Source organism: Aspergillus multicolor (genome assembly GCF_047715735.1).
Source record: "Aspergillus multicolor strain CBS 133.54 unplaced genomic scaffold BDW74scaffold_22, whole genome shotgun sequence".
NCBI lineage: Eukaryota > Fungi > Ascomycota > Eurotiomycetes > Eurotiales > Aspergillaceae > Aspergillus > Aspergillus multicolor.
In genome coordinates, this window is record NW_027395973.1 from 315,005 (window position 1) to 326,858 (window position 11,854).

The window sequence follows — 11,854 nt, forward strand, 5'->3', positions numbered from 1 at the left end:
TATACTTCCATTTCAACTAACCCTCTATTTAGCACTATCGGCCGTGGCCGCGCGACAATGGCACAGTGCCTGTTATCTTTGTCTCCTCCATTGCTTTTGTCATTGTTCCCTCCTTCTCACCACTATCTCATGTGCAGTGCTGTTGGAATGTAGCCTGCAGGTGGAAGGGGCATCCTTTGAAACCAATCCATCCTCCACCGTCTCTTTGCAGCAGTTGCGATCCTCATGTGCAGACTACAGGCAGTTCAACCGTCAGCCCTTAGTATCAGGTGTACCGATGTACAGGATGCTCTTCAGCATACCGTGTGCATGTGAAGTACTAGCAGGATCAACTAGCTGAGCTTTTGTCTCTACTGCTCGAGTCAGGCCAATTCTCAACGAGTCTCACTGTCCGAAGTAAGCCCGTCGCACTCAAAGTCATGTTGTTCTTGCCAACACATGGCAAAACTATGAGCTTTCAGCTGGTATATTTCGCATGCGCTTATAATGCGAATGAAAGACAATCCTTTTTTTGCAATCAGGCGACCTCGGTGCCTTGCTCGTTGAGCTTTTGCAGGGTATCCTTGAGAGAATTGGCGATACGCTCATTGGTCTTGCGAACCTCAGCAACGTCCTGAATGTCACTGACCGATGATGTTGTCGGATATAGTATTTCAGCGCTTCCAGATGACGACTGAGGTGACAATTGAAGGTTTCTCAGCCGTGTAAAGTGATCAAGTAGCTGACAACAGCGCGTCCTGTGGATGGTCGGGGTCGGTATCTTCGTCGGATTACCACCGTGCTTCACAAGACCATGCCCAGCAGATGCATTATCGCTCTCACTCGCCCAAGAAAAGCGCAATGACTCGATATTGTCTCGGTCGATCTTACCGATTACGAGGGCGAAGATTATAAAGTCGTCCATGTCCCAAGCTGAGTGCGTGACCTTCGATAGGCTAGCCCTAATGCTTCCTCGCGCATCTGCTTGTTGACTGCGAGGATGCCCAGATCGCTTCTAAGCGGATACCAAAAACTACTAGGGTCACCTAGACCTCTAGCAAGCTCGAGGTCGCCAATTTCGAGAGCTGTTGGATTTAAGGTTACGGTTGGTATGGCGTACATGTAGATCCTGTCGCGGAGTTCCCGGGGAAGGCAAGACAACGAGCCTAGGGTGCTATAGTTTCTGAACTGTGGGATCTCAAGGCCTCTTAGTCTTTAACCATAGGACTCTTGAAAAGGTATCAGGACTGTGTACCTTTGTAGCGAACATTGTTTCTGCGGCTTCAGTCCTACTCAAGAGCAGAGGCAAGCTGAATCCGAACTCGAGCTCAACGTCTGCGGAGAAGACGTACTGTACCGAATGGACACTTTGCAGCCATCAGTAACGATACTCTGGAACAGCGTCAGTCTGGAACCACGCGAATCGTGGACGGGAGTTGAGGAAGGATCAACCTACTTGGGTAGCACTAAGCTCTGGAAGAAGGCCTTCTCTAATGCATGCCGCATTCCCCTCGCCTTGAATACGGCAATGCTCTTCCAGCTCATATTTAGTCCTCGTATAGACATCCGTCGGAACGACCGTGAGGTCCGAGTAGAAGCGTGGAGTATCGTCATTGTCCTCCTTAGCGAGGGCAATACTATACCCGAGCAGGTCCTGCATCTGGGACAAGGTAATTGAGGGCCGTCGCTTGGCCATTTCAAGATTCGTGAGGAAAAACACTCTCTTGACTGGATCTAGCTCCCTGACAAGCTCTCGAGGAATGCGAGGAGCTTTCGTCCCCGCCACAGCGAACAAAGGGATGCATCATCTACAATGCTCTCGTTTAGGTCTAGCGCCTCACATGATACCTATGACATGTCTCTCCTCTCTCAACTTGAACAGATCAAAATCCATCTTCCCACATCTATAGACTATTCAATAGCCATGGACATCAATCAGTCCTCCAGAAAAGAAGATGAGGGTCAACCAGACTCTCCATCAGCTCAAGCCCCCATCGACGCAAACATCAACCCCGCAGCCTCACTCACCTACTGGACCAATGTCCCCGCAACAGCAACAAGCATGCTCGGCAATCTAGGACCATACCCCTGGTACTCGCGGATCGACCTGCGAGGGTCACGCTCCTTTCTCGCCAAAGTGCGGCGGCTTGTCCTGGGGTGCGCAGTATCCGGAAAACTCAATCGAGGCGTTGACTGCGGCGCAGGGGTAGGCCGCGTAACAGAGGGACTACTAAGCCACGTGTGCAACGTCATTGACGCCGTAGAACCGGTGGGTAAGTTCACGGCTATCCTAGACGCAGGCGAGCTCAAGAAGACCGGGGTCGTGGGGGGTATCTACACGATGGGGCTGGAGGACTGGCATCCCCGCGAGCAATACTATGACTTGATCTGGATCCAGTTCTGCGTCGGACACTTGAATGACGCGCAGCTTGTGGAGCTGCTCAAACGGTGCCGTGCGGCTCTGGTCCCGGGCACGGGGATATGCGTTGTGAAGGAGAACATCTCGACGGATCCGCGGGATATCGACATGTATGATGCGGAGGATAGTAGCGTGACGCGGACGAACGGCAAGTTCAGGGGTGTTTTCGAGGAGGCTGGGATGAGGGTCATCGCGTCGGATTTGCAGACGGGGTTTCCAAAGGACTACAAGTTCTTGCCGGTGCGGTTCTATGCATTGCGGCCGAAGAATCCGAGTCCGGATTCGAGGTCATGAGCTACGGTACTTACGGACACGGACCACACCTGTACTGTATACATCCGCGAACTCCCAACGCTGGCCTTGCACATAACAGGGCCTTTCTCCTCCGTCAATTCGGCTTCCTGTATTTTATGGGAGGGCTAGGGCTCCCCTGTATAGCAGCGCGCCTTGGCCTTGGCCTTTTAGAGCCAATTGAATGCATGGTGTTCACCCGATGAGATACCGGCTGATATGAGGATATCGATAAGTCCAAGCCGCGGTTGGGCCTGTTGACTACGGCCCAAGTCCATACTTAATACCGCGGATGGTTGATCATCGAAGCACCTACCAAGTCTCTTGCGGATCAGACTGATCTCTTCAACAAGAATCAACACCGAAAGACATATAACCTGCACCTGCTGAACGCAAAATCGCAGGGTTCTGAACGGAGGGCGACGAAGATGGGCCCTACCATACAATCCTCATTTCCCGGAATAACTGGACAGAAAACCGAATATACGGAGTCCTTCACCAACACGAACATTGCCCAATCTGTCAGACACCAGATATTATTCCCCTATAGCTATAGCTATAGCTATACCGCTGTAAATAGACAAAACAAGAAGACATAAGACATTAAGACAAGACAAACAAGGTCTATATCTATCGTTAGCAACCCAAGCAGAACCCGAACGCCTCGCCTTGAACCAAAACGCCATCTATGAAGAGAGTGGGAGTAGCAGTGAGTGGAGTGTCATGATACCCAACCGGTACTCCAAATCATCATCGAAGAACAGAAAGCCCGAAAAAAAAAAAAAAAAAAAACAGAAGAGGCATTCCTCCTAAGCCGAACCTGCATCCAACCTCTCCAGCCACCCCATCAACTCAGCCCTCATACGGACATTCACCACACCCCCAACACCATAAGCAGGGACGATCTTCCCCATACGCGCAAAACAACTCGCCACATAATCCCTCTTGATCCTGCTAGCGCGCTCCTTCCATCCAAGCCCACCCGGCGGCTGCCGATTATACAGATCCAATCCGAGCAGATGCATCGGCGTACTAGCGAACTGCATGAGCGCAGGACAACTAAACTGCGCGATGGCAGATTTCATCGCGGGCGTTGCAGCAATGGAGTCCGGTATTGAGGGCGCGACGAGGGCCGGGATATTAAAGGACGCAAAGATCGTGATGCTGTCGCGGAGGCAGAAGAGGGTGTAGGAGACCTTGGGGACTTTCGGCGCGCCGCGTGAAGGGGACGGGTGGCATGATGCGGGCGTCGTCGATGTGAAGTGACCATTTGACGGTGATTTCGCCGAAGGCGGCTGCGGTGGTTGTGGTTGCGACTGTTTCCCGAATATCCGCGCGAACCGCGCATCCTTATATACGCATATCCCCATGTTCACTGCGGTCGTTGTAAGGAACTTCGCGGTGTCCGGGAACACGCTCGAAAACGGCCTATCCTTCAGTGTGGATGTGACGGTATCGATCGCGTTCGCGGTGAGATAGGTCGACGTGTAGAGGGTGTAGATGAGCAGAAACGGTGTTCCCAGGAAGAAGCCCGATGGTTTTCGGAGGATATCTCGGAATGCAGATGTGATTGTGTTTTTGATTAGAACGCCCTTGGCAGCTTTCTCGATGATGGCGCTGTATTCGCGTTCAATGTTAGCTGGTCTCTCTACGAAATCTGGGAGTTGAAGAGCGAGCTACCGATCTATGACGGTGATGATAGGACACGTCAGGGCGCCAGCCGTTGCTGCACTGACGACGTCGACGCCAAATCGCGCACCTAGACGGTTTGTGTTCCATGATTTCGACGGTGATGGGATGAGGGCTGTATCCTGAAGTGCTTGCGGCATCCTCCGTGACCTTTTCTTGAAAACAACAGCGGAATGCGGCTGAAAGAGTGTTTACTGGAATAGCAACGCTAAAGAGCAGGAAGGAAAAAGTACAAATCAAACAGATGAGTCACTGCTCTTATCTTGATAGAACGAGTGTTGCGACAATAAATTGGGCAAAGGTGAGGTATTATTTTGCCATCGACTTGATTAGTTGATCGATGATGACTCCGGGGGTCTGGTCTGGGGACAAGATTGGCCCGGGGCCGGGTGGTCCGATGCCGGCCGGCTTACATCCCGATCTCTCGATTTCAACTACCGAAATATACTCCAAAAAAGTTTATACACAAACGCCATTCGCCACGATAATGAGTCATCCATAACCATATTCTTTCGTTAATCCGCTACGCCGAAGTCTGCGGCGTGTTCGCCTCAATCCCATCCAGGGTGACGTTGACCGCGCCAGCTTGCACCAGCTGTAGAATATTAGCAAAACCAATAGGCAATCGATCTAAGAGTAACTTACCGCTCGTTGCAAGTCATCAATGAGGTCGTCTACATCTTCAATACCAACGCACAGCCGGATCAGGTCCTCAGGCATGGCGCGCTCCTTTCGCGTCTTCGCGTCGATACTGGCGTGGCTCATGCGGCAAGGCAAACTAATTAAGCTGTTGACACAGCCAAAGCTAACACTGATAGCCCACAGCTTCGCGTTGGCGACAATGCGCTCACTAACACCAACATCACCCGTCTCAAACGAGAGCACGGCTCCGGAGCCTCGCGACATGGAGTGGTGCAGCTCGTACTGAGGGTGCGATCGCAGACCGGGGTATCGGACCTTAAACCCGTGGTTTTCCAGGAACTCTGCGATGCGCTGCGCGTTTGACTGCTGCTGGTCCATACGGACCTTGAGCGTCTTGACTCCGCGCATGAGCAGCCAAGAGTCGAATGGCGACAGTCCGCACCCGGAGGCATTGATAGGGAAATAGAGCCTCTCGCCGAGGGCGGGGTCGTTGACTGCAATGACACCGGCCATGACATCGTGGTGGCCGGACAGGTACTTTGTTCCGCTCTCGTAGACGACGTCGGCGCCGAGTTCGAGCGGGCTGAGCAGGAGCGGAGACATCATGGTGTTGTCCACGATAACCAGGCAGTTAGGGTTTGCTTCGTGCGATGCCGTAGCAATTGTAGGAATATCGACAATCTTGATGAGCGGGTTCGTAGGGGTTTCGAGTAGCACCATGGCGGTCTTGTCGGTCAGGACTTCCTTCACCTTGTCGGGGTTGGTCGTGTCAACGTGGTGCACGATGATGCCGCCATTAGTCGAGAGGTATTTGAGGAGACGGTTGGTTCCGCCGTACAGGTCGTCACCAGTGACAACCTCATCGCCGGGTCGGAGAAGGCGAGTGATTACATCGAGGGCCGCCATGCCGGAAGATACAACGAGGGCGCGCTGCGCCGACATGATCTTGGCTAGGTGTCTTTCGAGGTGTGTACGGGTCGGGTTACCGGATCGAGTGTAGTCATACTCGCCGCCTCCTTCGTGGGATGACTGCTTGAATGTTGCGCTCTAGAAACATCGATTAGCTTTCTGGACATTATCTCGCGGCAAGGGGTATAATGTACCTGGTAGATGGGGACACTGCTGGCATTGTACTGGTCATTGCTCTCAGTGTATACGAGTTCCGTAGCAATGTTGTAGCGTCTGCTGCCATGAGGACTCGATGGAGCGGGCGAAGGGGGCAAGTTGTGGCCCTCAGCATCAACGTGAGGGAATGCTTTTTTCAACGCACCGGAAGAGGCCGACATCGCTGCGGGGAGAAAGGCGGAGTGGCGGGAGAGGAGAAGGATGAGAAGACGAAGAGATGCAGAGGGAGGAAGGGATGAAATGTGGTGGGCGTCTCGGTCAATTCCTGGAGAGGCACCGGCAATTAAGGAGCAGAAATATGTACAGGATCAGAAGAGTGTCAATTGATATTTTGCTCAAAGAGTCATCTCACCGATCTCGTTTCTCCATGGAGTTGGGGAATTTAGTCATACCCCTGCTCATCCCCTGATTGGCTCCCCGGCAAGGGTACGATGTCGTCATTTCGCTAAACCCAATGTAGTTAGGGCCGTGAGGCATACTGTATGGTGTAGGGACTGTAGGACGGGGTAAGTTGGCTGGAGTTGCTTTTCTATATACAGTCGTAGTAATAAATCGCTTCAATCTGCCGTCAAGTTTCAACATGAACATTGCCAAAATCGCAAATCACCATAGGCAGAAAATCATAGTAGATACTTCGTTGCCTCCGGGGCAATAATAGCAAGTCCACTCGATCATCTCAGACAAGAACGACAATGATCAACACCATCCATTACATCCAGTAAACAGAAACGTCTGTCATGGCCAGCAAAATAGTCAGAGACAATTACCATGTCACGTCAACCTTTGCAAGCAAGCACTGAATCTGATCAGAGCCCATGTTATACAACCAATCAGTTTAAACCGCCATTTCGCCGAAGCTGCCGTTGATACCGAAGAATTGGAACCTGAAAATAAACCAGTCAGTACACTTCTCGTAGGTATGGGTAACAACGTACCAATCTTCCACGTTTAGGGTCGTAGGTGCAGTCGGGCCACTGCGAGAGCTGCTGCTCCAGTTGTCGTCTTGACTTGCATGATCCATTCCCGTGGCAGCAACTGCAGGGTCGAGACCTGGCATTTGCCATGTCTGTTGAGGATCCATTCCGTACATATGCTGCGGTTGGCCTTGCAATCCAATTGCAGGCATACTCGATAGGAGCTCAGGGCTTCCCTGGGTGCCAGGCAGTGAAGTCCGGGGTGGCATCTGCTGGTGCATCATAGACCGCTGATCCATGGTATGAGCTTGTAATTGTGATTGCATCTGAAGCTGTGGATCTACCGCCGCATTTTGAGGAGACGTGAGTTCTGGGAAGATGGCGGTGCCGTCAGGGAACAGCTGGTCTGGCTGGAAGTTCTCCCAAAGAGAAGGTGAGAGATTGGGCGAGGTGCGTGTAACAAGGAACAAATCAGGAGGGGTTGCAGGTAGCGAGAATTGGTTGTTGAAGGGCGTGGTTGGACGCGTAGTTGCGCGTGAATTTCCAGCCACGGGGAGATTATCCTTGGGAACAATGGGGGATCCTTGAGGTAGAGGGATGGTGGATTGTGGCAGCTCCCTAGAAGGAGTGGCTGCAGGCGTTTGAGGTCGAGATCGCTCGTACGAAACTGGCGGCGTAGGCCCTCCATTTGGCAGAGCAAACTCCATATCGTCGAACTTGCGCTTCGGAGGAGGATCTGGTCTTCTGGCGGACAAGTGCTGGGTTGATGGATTATAATCAGGCTTGGTCCGCTGATGCCTCTTTCCTGCAGCTTTCTGGAGACGTTCTTCCAGTAACTTGTTGCCCAGAATGGATTCGAACAAAGTGTGCACCATCTTCGCCACGAGCCAAACTTTGGAAACATCCTTGAGCGCTTGCATGCAAATGTTGATTCTCTCCTGGCAAGTAGCGACTACCGTAGGCACTGATGAGCGCATCTGATAGACATGCATGATCAGAGCCGAGAAAAGGCTGTAGACACTGTTTATTCATTAGCATCGAAAGATCGCCTCGCATAAGAACAACGTACATGAACGCAGGCGTATATCGAATCTCGTTATGGGTTTGCAGGTTCTCAACAATCGAAGTTATTATTCCAGCAGCCTGGAAGGCGATAGTGCGTGATGGATACGCCATCTCTTCAACTCGGTAACTACTAGGTACTGATGACGCTGGTGGCATGTGTGCGCGATGCAACAAGCAAAGCGTGGTGCTGTCAACGTTAGCGGCGTCTAATGGTTCCAGACCGATACACTTACTAGTAATTGGCGTGAAGAAGAGCTGCCCAGAAGTGGTGCCGTTGTCTCTGCCAGCATACCTCCTTCGGGCAATTCTGAAGCCAGTCCGCAAGCGCCATATCCGAATGAGTGAGATCCATCGCATTCATCCGCCTCGATTTGGAAGCCACCGAATACTGCTGCGAAAGAACCAAGCCCATGATTTCGCAGAGCTTCACGTACTGCAGGAAGAATTGTACATGGACAGGATCTGGCGGGTACTCGGCAGCGATGTCGATCTCGTCCTCAACGAAATCCTCCTCTGTAAGCATCTCAACATCTGCGTCATCAGTATTGATGCAGATTGGGCGGCCCAGAGCAACAGCTACAGATCTATCTCGAGTGAAGAGGGTCCACCAGATCCGCTTCCACAGTCGCTTGTCAGGCTTGCTAAGTTGCGAAGATTCCACACTGGCACATGTCAGTGCACTGGGACGTCATATTAGCAGATTAAACTTACCTGCGGTGCATGCCGGAGCCCTGAGCGACAATAATAGCCACTCTTGTCCAGTAGAACACGTTCTTAGTAACGTCTGCATCTGTCAGCAAGCTTGCCAGCATACCCGAGTTGAGAACACCCACCTTCTGGTCCCTCCCAGTACCAGCCTAGGAGCACCAAAGCCTGAACGATAGTAACTCTGTCGTCTTCGTAGTTCGCGTCATACAAAGCTTTTGCTCGCTTGTAGAATGTCATGGCAGCCGGGGTCGTCGAGCCATTGGCGTCCATAAGCTGCGGGTTGGTACAGACCCTCGAGCCGGCTAAAAGAATAGCTTGTAGGAGAAGTAGAGAAGGAGGATTCTTAGGATCTCGGTATTGACGCATGAAGCGGCTACGGTTGACAATGGGAACGACAGGTGCAACCCATCTAAAGTAGGCATCGACCAACTCGTCACACAACGGTTTTGGTGGAAGTAAAAAGGCGCCGCGCTGATGAAGGATTTCCAACTCGAGGTTGTCTAGGTCGGAGATTCTCGCGCGCGATCCTCGGATGTTTGGAGGCAACGGATAATGTACAACGTCGGTCGTTCCATGGCGGTCCTGAACGAGCAACGAAAGATTCGATGACTCGCCCAGATATGCTACCCTTCCAGCTTCTTTTATCGGTGCCCGTGCGAATTTCGGCTTCATAAACTGCGCGTATGTGGAGTTTTGGGAGGCTTGTTGGGCGGCTTGGGCCTCTGTAAGCGTCGTCACAGGCATACCGTCGACCGCCATAGCGTTGTTGTTCTGATAACCAAAAGCATCTTTGCCGGGTATCGGTACGGACTCTTCGCGTTTCTCTTGGCTCTGTGATTTGTCGTCGGCATCGTCATTCCTATTATCGAGAATAAGCCGGTCGGTCAGTCGGAGGCAGTCATTACGGTGTAGGGTCGTCCACATACTCGCCCGGTTCCCTTGACTTCGCTTGGCTCTTCTTGCGCTTCGGCGTTGGGATTCTGCATTCGATCGAAAAGGCCACGCAGTTGGTGCATGGCACACCTAGACTGGCAGCATCGCAGCGAACCTGTTCATCGGTACAGACACGGTTAGCTAGTTTACTAAAGGGGCAGCCGGCACAGGCAGCACCCGGTCGCATCGGGAGGATCTAAACTCACTTTTCGCGCATGGCAGGTCTTTGAAAGATCGCGAACAGAACAGCGTCAGCCATTATTCAAGTAAATAGATTCAGGGTTGTGATGCGCTTCATCCAGCATTGAACAGCGACACCAGCGAGTTGGAGCATCTCCAACTCGATGGGCCGAGGTGCCGAGGCTGCAAAAGCTTCGCGTCACCCAGCTAGAAACAAATTGACCTACCTCGCAAGCACGCGACGCACGTTGTCTGCATAAAAAAGGCGTCAGATAAATATACCATCGCGACGTTTTCTCGAAGTTATTCCGCCCGCAAAGTTTGTTTCGAGTCCAGGGGCTCGCCTCGAGGGTCCGCGCTCAATGTTCGCCCAACCCCGCGTCCCTGAAATCCTCGACACCGCCAGGTACAAGAGAAAATAAGACCGCAACTCACCTCCTGAAACTCATTTGTCCGTTTGACCCGGCTCGTACGGCGGCGATTCCTGCAGTCCCCGTTGAGCCCGCTGTGCTGGGCGTCGGGCTGGGTCTGGAAGCCGATGGGTCTATGAACTTGTCACCTGCTGCTGTGCTCATTGCCGAGAAGCGTCCATTCAGTGGTTATCGCGACGAGAGGGAGACGAATATTTATGGGAGGGATTTGGCTGAGTTCCAGTTGAGCTGGATCGGAGATGGGTACGTAGTAGGGTACTCGGTGGAGAAGCGAAAAGAAGAAAAGAACGGCAGAGTCGCACAGTCAAACAGGTAGTATGCGTGAAATAAACAAAAGATGGTCGATAAATCCAGAGTAGAGATGAAACCTCGACAAGGCAGAAGGGCTGTTACAGGATGAAAAGATGACAGTGGCCTATGGCACAGGAGGAGTTAGGTACGGGGGTCGGCGGGACTGCCCTGGATCACTGGGCCCAGCTTCGACAGGACCACGAGGCTCGATAACTGGAGAATGCACGAACCAGACGCCACCCAACCGTGGATGGGCCGTCAGTGGTCAAGAAGTAGACGGTTTGTTGTGAAAAAGAACAGGTTGACGCAGGTGAGGGTGAGGGGACAGAGAAAATCCCGGAACGAACAAGGTTCTTCCCACTTGGCTAATTAGGCGGACACCAAAGAATCTCGAATAATGACACCGATATCAATCACTATAAGAAGCACCTTAGAAAACTATATTAATAGGGGAGTGGCAATAATTATTAGACAGGCCCGACATTCAGGGTTTGTGTGGAGAAACCGCTGCGGCCGTTATAAATAGTTGACGTTGATGTCTTGCCCTCGAAGTAAGCAGATTCCTCCGCTGCGATTGTCATTCGAAGACCAACAAGCGGAGGAGGATGCGTGCCTATGCACGCCGTTATATACCCCAGATTAACTGCACGGACAGCGCCTCGCCTGGATTCCATCTGACAACCATCCTCCTCTGCATTATTTTGCGTGCACATTCTACAAGCAAGTCGACAGGATGAACGTCAAGCTTTTCTCATCTATGCTCAATAATTCCACTCCACAGTGGGCTGTCATGGTGCCAATTTTCCAGTCACTGCGCAGTAAGCACGGAGGACTTACTACACTAGTATAGAGCCGCCGCCCAAAATATGTGAAGCGCCGAATTTCGATATTTCGAAACACTCAGACAAGAAACTGCGTGGCAGTAGTAAAAATCATGATTCTTATCCCCAGTAGTCCGCGCACCATGCCGGGAATGTTTATCAAACAGCCCGGTGGGATAGGTCAACCCGAATCTACATCGACCACAGTACACGATCTATCCCTCATGTCTCAAACAACGGTTGCGGATCTGCAACACATTGCGGCTAGATTAGGAGCCGGAAGCTGAAACATGAGACCGGACCCTTGCCTGGCCTGGATATGGCCGAGAAAGTCAAGATAACTGCTGGAAAAGGGACCTTGGTGGA

The 11,854-nt window shown here is 52.0% G+C and overlaps 4 protein-coding genes across 4 annotated transcripts; 1 reads left to right on the plus strand and 3 right to left on the minus strand.

Moving 5' to 3' along the window:
• Nucleotides 1-517: 517 nt before the first annotated feature.
• BDW74DRAFT_180494 (uncharacterized protein) lies at nucleotides 518-1,675 on the minus strand (the record flags this gene model as incomplete). The annotated part of the gene is made up of 3 exons (XM_073729770.1): nucleotides 518-912; nucleotides 1,332-1,371; nucleotides 1,436-1,675. The coding sequence occupies 3 exons, from the start codon at nucleotides 1,673-1,675 to the stop codon at nucleotides 518-520; spliced, it is 675 nt and encodes a 224-aa protein (XP_073581523.1).
• Nucleotides 1,676-1,917: 242 nt separating this feature from the next.
• On the plus strand, nucleotides 1,918-2,796 carry BDW74DRAFT_157587 (N-terminal protein methyltransferase). The gene has a single exon (XM_073725169.1). The coding sequence runs from the start codon at nucleotides 2,042-2,044 to the stop codon at nucleotides 2,690-2,692; it is 651 nt and encodes a 216-aa protein (XP_073581524.1). The 5' UTR covers nucleotides 1,918-2,041; the 3' UTR covers nucleotides 2,693-2,796.
• Nucleotides 2,797-3,498: 702 nt separating this feature from the next.
• BDW74DRAFT_169361 (cystathionine beta-lyase STR3) lies at nucleotides 3,499-6,306 on the minus strand (the record flags this gene model as incomplete). Its single annotated transcript, XM_073726983.1, has 4 exons — nucleotides 3,499-4,306; nucleotides 4,370-4,500; nucleotides 5,024-6,067; nucleotides 6,124-6,306. The coding sequence occupies 4 exons, from the start codon at nucleotides 6,304-6,306 to the stop codon at nucleotides 3,499-3,501; spliced, it is 2,166 nt and encodes a 721-aa protein (XP_073581525.1).
• Nucleotides 6,307-6,658: 352 nt separating this feature from the next.
• On the minus strand, nucleotides 6,659-10,996 carry farA (CeGAL family transcription factor). Its single transcript, XM_073725170.1, has 10 exons — nucleotides 10,381-10,996; nucleotides 10,173-10,197; nucleotides 9,972-9,989; nucleotides 9,759-9,880; nucleotides 8,958-9,691; nucleotides 8,836-8,908; nucleotides 8,358-8,786; nucleotides 8,129-8,311; nucleotides 7,081-8,079; nucleotides 6,659-7,029 (listed from the first exon to the last, which is right to left on the minus strand). The coding sequence occupies exons 1-10, from the start codon at nucleotides 10,518-10,520 to the stop codon at nucleotides 6,981-6,983; spliced, it is 2,772 nt and encodes a 923-aa protein (XP_073581526.1). The 5' UTR covers nucleotides 10,521-10,996; the 3' UTR covers nucleotides 6,659-6,980.
• Nucleotides 10,997-11,854: the final 858 nt, after the last annotated feature.